At 42.9% G+C, this 13148-nt stretch overlaps 2 protein-coding genes across 2 annotated transcripts; one reads left to right on the top strand and one right to left on the bottom strand.

Moving 5' to 3' along the window:
* Nucleotides 1-658: 658 nt before the first annotated feature.
* fam32a (family with sequence similarity 32 member A) lies at nt 659-3770 on the bottom strand. Its single transcript, NM_001140918.2, is given in 4 exon segments — nt 659-1342; nt 1454-1507; nt 3212-3353; nt 3684-3770. Coding segments are annotated over 4 exon segments (342 nt in total). The 5' UTR covers nt 3761-3770; the 3' UTR covers nt 659-1273.
* Nucleotides 3771-9092: 5322 nt separating this feature from the next.
* LOC106573541 (39S ribosomal protein L54, mitochondrial) lies at nt 9093-11009 on the top strand. The gene is made up of 3 exons (XM_014148670.2): nt 9093-9312; nt 10010-10166; nt 10369-11009. The coding sequence occupies exons 1-3, from the start codon at nt 9129-9131 to the stop codon at nt 10499-10501; spliced, it is 474 nt and encodes a 157-aa protein (XP_014004145.2). The 5' UTR covers nt 9093-9128; the 3' UTR covers nt 10502-11009.
* Nucleotides 11010-13148: the final 2139 nt, after the last annotated feature.

The raw sequence follows: 13148 nt of genomic DNA, 5'->3' as shown, positions 1-13148 counted from the left end.
ACCTTACACTTCCCTATTTACTTCACTCAGAGCTTTTTCCCCTCTGCGCCATGTCCTTACAGAACACCAACAAGCTCCCATCTCAACACTTTAACATTGACAACTTCCCCAATCAACTCTTGTATCACAACGGTCACAGACTCATCACCCCAACTCCCCCTTCCTCCCTAAACTTCAGAATCACTTTATGCTCCTCTCCTCCATGCTGCCCTCGCAACCTCTCTCTACCCCGAAACTGCCGCTAGTGTTGGAAACTGTGTTTTAGCACCACCTTTTCCAAGACAAATGTTTCATTCATAAGACATAATTTGGTCCATATTGTTTTCTATTACAAATTAGAATTACTTTAGACTACAGAGTACTTACTTATGCATGTGGTGGTATAAGAGACCAGAGTACATATACACAAAGCGTTTCAGAATAGGAGTGCTGATCAAGGATCTGTACATATAATCATATTCATTATGATCTAAAGGCCAAAACTGATCTGAGATCAGCATGCCTACTCCAAAGATGTGAGGCTATAATAATTGTAGGATCTCTATGCCTCTACAGTTCGGCCTGTGGAAAATGCAATCTTTATAGCAATTAACTACACACAGCCAATACTAACATCAATATTATGGCGTATAAATGAGTGAATTTCCAAATACAAGGAAAGGTAACTCACTTTAATCAAATACACATGATTACAACAGCAATTCTGTGTAATCTAGTAGAATTCAGCATATGGAACAAATGTATTCACAAAGGGTGTGTTCGTAAAGTCACTCCAGAGTGCACTCTGGGCATTTGTAAATTCAGAGCGTTGTCAGATTGTCTGTTCGTGAATTCAGAGCATACACTGGAAGCTCTGGCCGAGGAGTAGGATTGCTTAGAGCGTTCTGACCTCACACGGCAGTCAAGCACCCAAGCTAACTGGCAAACGTTGGCTAGCTACTTCCAGACACAAATGAGAGAACACCTCACTGATCATTTTACTCGCCCTAGCAGAGCTGGTTAGGCTGTTTTCATGTTATCCAGAGCGTTGGTGAATAACTGTGCTGCTGGCAACAATCTGCCATATTCAACGGGTGTTGAGCATTAGCAAATTCATCATGCGCTCTGGCACACAGACAAGAGTGCTCTGAAATTTGAGGAGATAGCCAGAGTGAATTTAAGAACTCACCCAAATTACATATTAACGAACAACAAAATGACAGAACGTGTCACAATGGGCATAAAAGGAACTTCTAAAGCATATTCGAAAATAAAAGTGATCCAGGAGTCCTCTTCATTTGGTCCAGCTGACTTTAGGGATATCGTAATGTTCTGTCAGGCTGTCCAGGTGACGGTTGAAATCCTGCAACAACAAAAATACTGTTGTTTATAGTAAATGCCAGGGGTTTGTACAACTCAAATCTCCAAGAATATTTTCTGAATTACAGTAACCGCATAAAATAAAATGTCTTACCTCAACTCTCCTCTTGTGAGTTTTTTCTGCTTTGTTCAAAATCCTCTCCATTTGCTGAAAGAAATGAAAAGGGTGGTGGTGGGGGTGAATAATGGTATTGTAAACTTTAAGTACACTGCTCAAAAAAATAAAGGGAACACTTGGAGTTACATTGTGTTGTTTAAGTCAATCACACTTCTATGAAATCAATATGTCCACTTAGGAAGCAACACTGATTGACAAATTTCACATGATGTTGTGCAAATGGAATAGACAACAGGTGGAAATTATAGGCAATAAGCAAGACACCCCAAATAAAGGAGTGGTTCTGCAGGTGGAGACCACAGACCACTTCTCAGTTCCTATGCTTCCTGGCTGATGTTTTGGTCACTTTTGAATGCTGGCGGTGCTTTCACTCTAGTGGTAGCATGAGACGGAGTCTACAACCCACACAAGTGGGTCAGGTAGTGCAGCTCATCCAGGATGGCACATCAATGCGAGCTGTGGCAAGAAGGTTTGCTGTGTCTGTCAGCGTAGTGTCCAGAGCATGGAGGCGCTACCAGGAGACAGGCCAGTACATCAGGAGACGTGGAGGAGGCCGTAGGAGGGCAACAACCCAGCAGCAGGACCGCTACCTCCACCTTTGTGCAAGGAGGAGCAGGAGGAGCACTACCTCCAGCAGGCCACAAATGTGCATGTGTCTGCTCAAACGGTCAGAAACAGACTCCATGAGGGTGGTATGAGGGCCCGACATCCACAGGTGGGGGTTGTGCTTACAGCCCAACACCGTGCAGGACGTTTGGCATTTGCCAGAGAACACCAAGATTGGCAAATTCGCCACTGGCGCCCTGTGCTCTTCACAGATGAAAGCAGGTTCACACTGAGCACATGTGACAGACGTGACAGAGTCTGGAGACGCCGTGGAGAACGTTCTGCTGCCTGCAACATCCTCCAGCATGACTGGTTTGGCGGTGGGTCAGTCATGGTGTGGGGTGGCATTTCTTTGGGGGGGCCGCACAGCCCTCCATGTGCTCGCCAGAGGTAGCCTGACTGCCATTAGGTACCGAGATGAGATCCTCAGACCCCTTGTGAGACCATATGCTGATGCGGTTGGCCCTGGGTTCCTCCTAATGCAAGACAATGCTAGACCTCATGTGGCTGGAGTGTGTCAGCAGTTCCTGCAAGAGGAAGGCATTGATGCTATGGACTGGCCCGCCCGTTCCCCAGACCTGAATCCAATTGAGCACATCTGGGACATCATGTCTCGCTCCATCCACCAACGCCACGTTGCACCACAGACTGTCCAGGCGTTGGCGGATGATTTAGTTCAGGTCTGGGAGGAGATCCCTCAGGAGACCATCCACCACCTCATCAGGAGCATGCCCAGGCGTTGTAGGGAGGTCATACAGGCACGTGGAGGCCACACACACTACTGAGCCTCATTTTGACTTGTTTTAAGGACATTACATCAAAGTTGGATCAGCCTGTAGTGTAGTTTTCCACTTTAATTTTGAGTGTGACTCCAAATCCAGACCGCCATGGGTTGATAAATTGGATTTCCATTGATTATTTGTGTGTGATTTTTGTTGTCAGCACATTCAACTATGTAAAGAAAAAAGTATTTAATAAGATTATTTATTTCATTCAGATCTAGGATGTTGTTTAAGTGTTCCCTTTATTTTTTTTAGCAGTATATTTCATCCCATGACTAACATTGTATCTATTTCAGTGCTTTAACATTAGTTGGACAATACATTTAGCTAGAACAATGAGCATTACCCTCTTCTCTTGCATCTTGTCAAATGCAATTTGAGCTGGTGTTCTTTTGTCAATGTATCCACTCTTGGTCTCCTCCTCTTCGTTTCGATTTGTATTAATTTGCTGCTCCAAACGCTTCTTCTCTTTGTCCTTCTTCTTCTTTCTAAAAAATAAAAAGGTAGGTAACGTTACACCAGCTAAAGTTTGAGGGAAATACTAGGTTAGGCCTACATGTCTGCTTACTTGCACTTAAAGCTACATTAATTTGAATAGGCTGACACTAGCTACGTATGTAACAATTTACAGTGAACAACCGACGATGTTACTGTTGTTACCATGTGTGCTTGTAGCGAAGCTAACTTTAGCTGGTTAGCGAATTTAGCTGGTTAATAGGGACAGAGCTAGATACTCTTTCACGTCCGACCAAGGTGAAAGAGATACATAGGTTTTAGAGCACACTGACTTATAAGTAATAATAACATGAAATACATACTTTTTACCAACGGAAACAACTCCAATCCCTTTCAATTTCAGGGAGCCTTTCTGAACGGTGGCGTATTGATCCGACATCTTTGTTGTTGTGGATTCGTCGTCTTCTTCTTCTTCTACTGTGGATTTATATGGCGGTTGGCAAACAACTTTAAGGTGCATTACCGCCACCAACTAGACTGGAGTGTGGATCAGAGACAGTGGAGGTCTAAATCCTACCCAATAATCTTACTTGCGAAATACATAATGAAATACTACACCCCCTTTAGATTTACCCAGCAGTTCACTTAATCCTGACCTTTCAACCCCATTACTCCTCAAATCTAATAACAATCACTCCATTTCTGGCACTGAAATAGAACATGTTCCACTGTCTCCATCTCCTCCTGACAATGATCACACCTCCCAGTCGGATGTTTCTCCACCAATTTCAATGTACTATTTAGCCTTGTGTGTCATTCTCAGCCTTGTGACTGCACTTTCCTCCCTTCTCTCTCGGCCTGAGGATTTTTCCTGCCCCCACCTTTTCCTGGATCTTATACAGGTGTCTTACCGTACTCTCTCTGTTCCACAATTCTTACCACTTTTAACCACTGTTCTTATTAACCCCTTGGCTTCTGCTTTACTGATTGACAATTCCATCTCAACATTAGGATGTTTAAGAGCCTGCTTGGCGATAATACCCACTTCCTCATTTCCCTCTACTCCCACATGAGCTGCTACCCAGAGGAACATAACAAATACCCCCATCTGTTTCACCCTATACAAGCACTGCAAAACCTCATACAATACATCCTTTCTGCTCTGAGACACACATGAATTCTGGCCTCACCTCCTCCACCCACTCTGCAGCCAATAGTATGGCCAACAACTCCATTGTATAAACAGATAAATTATCCGTTGCTCTTTTCGTCCCTGTCCCTGTCGTCCCTGTTTTAGGGTTCATAGATCCATCTGTGAATATATTAAAGAAAGCATACTATTGTGTTCTTAAATGTTCACTTACAACTGAATCTACTCCTTCCTCAACACCCTCTCAAGCAACCCTAGATCTATCACTGGCTGAGGGAGAAACCAAGGTGGGAAAGCAGCGAGAACCAGAGAGGGGCTAAACTCCCTCCCAAACAACCCCATCTCTCGCCATGCAATTGCCTTTCCACCCAAAGCTTGTATTCAGATTTAGTTCACATTTTTTTGTAGGATGTGTAACCTTATGTCCTTGTAGATTTACACAATATGTCATGGCCAGCTGTCTTCTTAAATGAAATGGCATCTCTCCCAACACTAACTGCATCGCTGCCACCGGGGAGGTCCTGAGTGCTCCACAACATATTCGTAGGGCTTTGGCCTGGATAACATCTAGCTTTTTTTTTTAATGTCTGAGTTGCTGATCCATATACTATACTTCCATAATCCATTGATGACCTTAACAACGCTATATATATATATACGGCTCAAAAAAATAAAGGGAACACTTAAACAACACATCCTAGATCTGAATGAAAGAAATAATCTTAATAAATACTTGTTTAAATACTCCTGGACAGTCTGTGGTGCAACGTGGCTTTGGTGGATGGAGCGAGACATGATGTCTCAGATGTGCTCAATTGGATTCAGGTCTGTGGACGTCGGGCCCTCATACCACCCTCATGGAGTCTGTTTCTGACCGTTTGAGCAGACACATGCACATTTGTGGACTGCTGGAGGTCATTTTGCAGGGCTCTGGCAGTGCTTCTCCTGCTCCTCCTTGCACAAAGGTGGAGGTAGTGGTCCTGCTGCTGGGTTGTTGCCCTCCTACGGCCTCCTCCACATCTCCTGATGTACTGGCCTGTCTCCTGGTAGCGCCTCCATGCTCTGGACACTACGCTGACAGACACAGCAAACCTTCTTGCCACAGCTCGCATTGATGTGCCATCCTGGATGAGCTGCACTTCCTGAGCCACTTGTGTGGGTTGTAGACTCCGTCTCATGCTACCACTAGAGTGAAAGCACCGCCAGCATTCAAAGTGACCAAAACATCAGCCAGGAAGCATAGGAACTGAGAAGTGGTCTGTGGTCTCCACCTGCAGAACCACTCCTTTATTGGGGGTGTCTTGCTAATTGCCTATAATTTCCACCTGTTGTCTATTCCATTTGCACAACAGCAGTTGAATTTTATTGTCAATCAGTGTTGCTTCCTAAGTGAACAGTTTGATTTCACAGAAGTGTGATTGACTTGGAGTTACATTGTGTTGTTTAAGTGTTCCCTTTATTTTTTTGAGCAGTGTAGATGAGAACTCTCTTGGTAGATAGTGTGGTTTACAGCTTATCATAAGGTACTCCACCTCAGGCGAGCAATACCTTGAGACTTCTTTAATATTAGACATCATTCACCAGCTGTTATTAATGGCATTTCCCTGGTGGGTACCATTATCTACCTCATAGCTTTCTGACAGAGCTCCCCACCCTCACTCGTATTGATCGCCCAAAAATCAAATGTATCCAGTTAAAAACCCTTTTTCCAACCCCCATGTTATCCAGCTTGATAAGTAGGCCTTCCTTCAAAATCATATCATGAGCCCTCTCTACATCAAAGAAAATGGCTACCACCACCTCTTTATTTGCCTGTGCCTTAAGTATGACTGACTCAAGGCACAATACAGGTTCCATCGTTCCCCCTGCCTTTCCTGAACCCACTTTGATCTGGTGACATTAGTCCTCTACTCTCCAGAAAGTACATCAGTCTTTCCATTATCATTCTTTCCATAATTTTACATACATGAGATGTCAACGCTATTGGCCTATAGCTTGAAGGACTAGTAGTGTCTTTTCCAGGTTTCCGTATTGGCTCCACCACCGTCCACTAAAGCCCAATACTTTCCCGATTGCAGTGTCACTGAGATGAGCCATCATGATGTAACACATCTCATCCTTCCCAGGAGATGTTATCCCAGCTTTAGCTAATGCTCTCTTCATCTCAGCCAACATAAAAGGGCCATTCAATGTATCCCCCACCATCTCTCTCTGATCCAGGAGCCCCGGATGTTCTCCAATAGTCCCTCTTAGTTGTCCTCTAATACTCCCTCTTAGCTGTCCTAATGATCTACCTTACTTCTGCTTGTGCTTGTTTACACTGAATCAGGTGCTGGTAATTATGGTATGTTTTCAACATTCTGAAAGCCCTTTTCCTACTCTTCACTGTTTCTCTACACTCATCACTCCACTATTGGACTGTGTTACTCTTTCTCCCCTCTGTACCAATAGGAATCACCTGCCTTGCAGCCCCTACTATTGCTCCTCTTATTGCATCTACTGTTTCTATATCTGAATTAAGATCTACCTGAGACAACTCCTGTTCACTCAACTCCTGAAACTGAACCCACTCTGCTTTCCCAAATATCCATCTCCTCAATCCATTTCCTACTGATTTCCTCTTCCTCCCTCAATCCTACAGTACACATGATAGGATAGTGAACATTACCCACTATAGATTCTTCCAAAACCTCCCAACTACATCTGTCTGCCATTGAACTTGAGATCAAAGTAAGATCCAGAGCAGATTCATTTCCAGTTACTGGGTCAATCCTGGTTCCCCAGCCGTCATTAAGACTCACAAGCCCTTTGTCATCTAGTAGTTCCTCCAACACTTGTCCATTTACCTCAGTCTGTAACCCTCCCAAGAGCGTAGTATGAGTATTAAAATACCCACACCACATTACCCATCTCCTATCTTGACCTTCTACATTCCCAAGGGCCCGCAACTCCAGTCTTTTACACGGGTTGTAAAAGTTCACTATTACCATATTCCCCCCTCCCAACCACACCTCCAGCACTACATACTCCTGTTCCACTCCCTCTCCCACACACCTATTAGGGATCCCTCACTTTATAAAGGTAGCACACCCTCATCCTCCCCCTGCCACCTTATCTCTACGGACTGCAACCTAACCTTGTATTACAACACCTAGAGTAGGTTTTAGCCATGTCTCCTGGAAACATATCATATCAGGTTTGGCTGGTAACTCCTCAAGAAACTGGTTGAACTCTTGCCCATTAGCCATCAAACTTCTGGCATTCCATTGAATGATTAACACCCTAATGCAAATTAACCAATACATGATTCCTGGCTGGACTGATTCCCAATCTTATTGAGGTCACCCTGTACATTTTCCCATGAAGGTACTGTGATCCCAAGATACCTCACTGCCTGCTCCACTATGATCTTTATCTTAGTCCTTGATTGTCATTTTTTGGTGCAATTGATTGCTGCTGTCACAAATGAAACAACCTTCCTCATGTCTCCTACCAGTCTTGTACTCTCCCCCATTCTGCTCCCTCCATCATGCCCAACCTACATCCCAATCTGCCCTGGAATACCTGCTCTTCTAGGTGCCCCGATTGTTTCTGTGTGAACTACCTTCACTGCTTCTGCATACGAGATGTTAAGCTCACCTGCTGCACTTCCCACCTGTCTTTTCATCACTGAACAACCCCCATACGCCACACTATGGGCACCCCCACAGTTACAGCACTTTAACTGGTCCCCATCTCCCATATGCATGTTCTCCCCCACACTTCGCACATCTCCTTTTGCCTTTACACACCACAGCCACATGCCCAAACCTTTGACAGTTATAGCAATGCAATGGTTTTGGAACATATGCTCGCACATAGTAACTTATTTACCCAATCCTAACTTTTCCTGGCAATACCAGATCCTCAAAGTTTAGTAGCACTGACAAGCTATCCACCTTCTTCCTTTCTCGTGTAATAATGCCCTTCACCCACTTCCGTCCAGTTTGATCCAGCATGCTACTATCAACCACACGTTTACATACCTGCTTGAGTTTGAGCGCCAACTCATTCTGTTTAGCATTGAAACGCACCACCACCAAACTTTCATCACGAAGAACTTTAGCGGACACAAACTCTTCTACTTTACTCTCCAAATCCCTAGTCAATGTGATAGGACTCACCACCGTGAGTCCACCTTGATCCTTAAATTTCACCAACACCTTGAACTCCACTTCTCTCAGTACAACACTGCGAACCGAACCTCCCTCATCATCACTACTCTCCTCTGACAAGACCTGCAAAGGCTCCTCAGGCTTCCTCTTCTTCTTAACCTTTACTCTTACTATACCACTACCTTTTTCCACTCCATCACTACACTCCATCCCGTTCTCCTTAACTACTAACCCCGCTACCTTTCCATCCATCTCTGATCCAGTCACAGTCCAGTGTTGATCAACCACCTTCACTGGATTTCTGTGTTAACCTGTTGTTGTGGATATCTTCCTCTCTCGATGTTATGCAGATGAGTTTAATTATTGGTACTTTGCTGTCGCATAAAGGCACATTGATCGCATGCATTCCTCCAAGCAGGTGGCAGTAACGTGCAATAGAAATTCAGCGATGGCTGATACACTCGGTTTTCCTTAGAAGAAGAAGTTACCCGGAAGTGGCGATTATGAATGTCAAAGACATGCATGGTGGCCATTTGTGTTATCCCTTACCGCAAGAAAGGATGGCAAGGTACGGATTATTCTGCTCTACGATGAGAATGAAATGCTTTGCGACCAATACACCTGTGAGATTTTGTATGAGTAACCTGTTGTATAGAATTCCGACGTGTGGATATGCAAAGAAAGTTGGTAAGTAAATGACTTCTGTAAAAATCCTTCTCCCCACAATAAAATGGTGCGGTGGATAATATGTTTACAAGAAAATGTCTCTAGCTAGCTAGTTACCATTAGAAAAGATAACTGGGTGATGAACCCAAGAACAGGTAAATTACAGACATGGTGAGCAATGTTATTTCTTTGATTACAGTATGAATAATTATAGCATCAATATAGTGAGGTAGCTAGCTACTTGCTATGTACCACAGTTCCTGTCATAACTTCCTGCATGAATGCATGTGCAATCAAAATAACTCTTTCGCACCCACCCATTGAATCATAGCATCTGCCTTGCTTTTGCATATTATCTCTAATTGTGAAGTTTATCTCAAGGCACTGGATCTTTAGAATTTCATCGGAGTGTTTCCTTGCCACATAGCATTCAGGACAATATCTTGAGCCAATGATGTTAAATATATGCTATTGCATTTCCAGATAAATTCATCAGTTAATAAATGTAACTGTTTGTAAGACTTATATATATGTTTATCAAAAACACTGGGGAGAGATGGCTAGAACAAAGCAGAGACTAGAACAAAGCAGAAGTCCAATCTTGTTTATGTTCTCTAAATCATTGTTCCATGTTTTGTAATAAGACCAGTGAAAGCCGTGCTCAAGTATTGAATGAGTCATAACCTGTTTTCATCCCAACTTACTTTCTCTCTCCCAGCTGCCAAAGGGAAGGGCAAGGGCATGGTGAAAGATGTGCTGAAGGGACCGGAGGTGTGTAAGGACCCTGTGAAACTCACCTCTCACGCTGTTGGAGTCAACATTTTTAAGCAAGGAGACGACCCTGCACTGAAACCTCCCGAGGAGTACCCAGAGTGGTAAGTGCTCAAATATGGTACTACCTTGAGAAGATAGCTAGAGATCAGTTATGTTTTTCTGGGATATTTTATTAATGCTCAACTTCATGTCCATGAATAGCAGCTTTTGTTTTAAACATATAATGTTATTAATTAATAATTACAAAGCATTTCATATGAACAATTTAAGTGACACCAAGCTGCTACCTCTCTTGCCTCCCAGGCTGTTCCGGTTGCAGCTGGGTCCCCCAAAGAATATCCATGAGCTGGAGCCAGATAGCCATGAGTACTGGAAGGTCCTGAGGAAGGAGCACATGTTGCGCTTTAACAGGTTACACAAAGGGAAGAAGCTGTAGGACCCAGAGCCAGTGAGAGAGAGCCCCTCAGTGATCAGCTGCTCTCTGTAGATCTGTGTACACCAGACACTACAGCATAGCTGTAACCTGACCGACTCAATACTGTCAGTTTGTATGTCATCTTTCTGCTGAAAAGGAATCACCTTGAGTACTTGGACTTGTTGTAAGTAAAGTCAAAAACAAAGACCTGGATTTTTTATTAAACTTAACTTTTGCCTTTTGATTTCTTATCTCAAATGTTACCATCTATAAGCTTCTTTGAAAAATATCACACACTCAATTTTCACATGTTATGTGAGAGTAGGAGTTTTGATTCACATCTTGCAGATGGCATCTGGAATACTCTGTGATCGATGCATGGTGGTGCTGGATACTTTCAGAAAAATTAAGGCCTTGTTTATTCTTGTCATTTATCAGAGTGAACACCTAAAAAAATACCCTTTGAGGTCTATTTATTTCATGCAAGAGTTTGTCTATCAATGGTGAATAAACATCATTCTAAATTCAATGACTGTTTCTGTTTTTATTATTTTTTACATTTTGATTAATCTGCAACATGTGGTTGAGTTTGTTGATCATTCCAAGTTAATCCGGCTGAGTTCACAATGAAGCCCAATTATGATATTTTTTCCACTAATTGGTCAGTCACATCAGATCTTTTCTCAACAGCTCTTTTCCAGAGCTGATCTGATTGGTCAAAAGACCAATTATTGAAAAAGATCAGAAAAGGGGCTATCTGTCTAAATGCATTCTTAGATATACTGTATATTTCCCCCTGAAGCTGAGTGTTGGTGTGATTCTATTGGCATAGATAGAGAAGGTGAAAGTAGGCTAAACCTAAGGGATGACACAAAAAGAGGAAATGATGTGAAATGAGGAGTGACGCATTGTTAACCTAATTGAGAGAATATTATTCACACAGACGAGATTGGCAAAGGTGAATTACTGTAGGCTACTTCTGAAATAGAGATTGAGATTTAGAGATTTCTGAACTAGTAGAGTGTTCGGTCTGTCTGTTCTTCCACTGTAAATTATTGAACAACTTATCGAAAACATAATCGGAAAAGAAGCAGGGGTTTGTATGCTTTGAGATGAACATACAGTAGTTTACGTAGACAAATTAATCTCAGGTTATTCCGTAAGCATCTGAATAGAACGCATGTAAATGGACGCGCTTTCTGTTTTTTGGTAAATTCGGATAGATAGGCTACAGCAGTTGGCAGATATTTATTTGTTGTTATCTAATGTGTTCATTTTTAGGGGGTAGATCAGCTTTTATAATCTGTGTTTATACATGTTATAGCTTATAACTAGGCTACGTAGAATCCAATCATACATTTTTTTTGTTGCATGCTTTGCATACCAATCACTGTAAGCGTCAGCAAGTGAATGTTGTGACAATGTGTCTTCTGTAGTGTTCTGCCATCACAGCCACTCAAGGTGTGACTGGCACCCTTGACTCTGGATGACCACTGTTGCAGTCGAGTTACCGCTTAAAATTATGTTTTAATTTGAGAACTGTGAAAACTAGGATCAATAACCATTATTTACAATTGTTATTTTCCCTCCAAACAACAGTATTGTTTAAAGACAGATTAGAGATAGGTGACTGGAATCTAAGCATTGGGACTTTAAGTGAAGGAGCTCGGAACAGGTTAGCTGACATGCTAGGCAATGCCAAATGTGAATGGCGACAACTTGCCAATGTTATCACTGAGCAATCTCGATTCCGCTGCAGGTGAGACTTTGAAATTAAACACTCAATGTTAAAAACATTGACTCATAATTATTACAGATTTGATGTTGATATGTAAATCCATACCTCATATTCTTCACAGAAGAATCTTTGTCATCTTTACCCAATAATAACAGTCAATCTGTAACTTTTTAATTTGTGATGTTGTGAAGCTATGGAAGTCTGAAAGATGTCATAAAGCCCCATGGAGAGAATGAGTGTTTCTCCTGACCTGACAGGGGTTTGCCACCATTGATTGACAGTGAGAATGAGATGATCAGCTGTTGGCTCCAGATTCTCAGCCCAACAGCCAGCCCAGGCTGCTACCTCCTGGAGAGGCTGTCTGAGCGCTCCTTCACCCTGGGCTTCCTGCTGCACTGCTTGAAGACAATGAAGCACCATGACACTGTCCAGTACCTCACTGCCACAAATAGCCTAAACCTCAACAAATTCCTGAATCTCTCTCTGAAATATGTGACATATAGTCCAGCTCCATTTTGGCAAAACATCAACACTACAGGCATCCTCTCAGTCATCTTACCTGGTGTGTGTGTGCGTGCGTGTGTTTGTGCGTGTGTGTTTGTGCGTACGTGTGTGTAGTGATAGAGCTGATACAGATAACAATGCAGCCCAAGGCCCAGCATGCTACAGAGGGAAGCAGGTGGTGCTGGTCTGTAAGGCCAGTGGTCCTTCTGCTATTGGCTACCAGTGGTTCAGAGGCAAAGAAGAGGTCAGTCCATTGCATATTGCAGTCATTATATACCCAGTTCCCACATATAGTGAGAAGTGCTTTTGATTTGAGGAAAGCATTTTAGACATGCAACACACAAAACATGAAGAAGATGCTTTCATGCCACTGGGCAGTGAGTGAGATAATTGGTTCTGGGTGGAAGCAGTCCAGAGCTGGTCCTT

This window comes from Salmo salar, chromosome ssa16 (genome assembly GCF_905237065.1).
Source record: "Salmo salar chromosome ssa16, Ssal_v3.1, whole genome shotgun sequence".
Lineage (NCBI taxonomy): Eukaryota > Metazoa > Chordata > Actinopteri > Salmoniformes > Salmonidae > Salmo > Salmo salar.
This window is presented reverse-complemented; position numbering and strand designations above follow the sequence as displayed.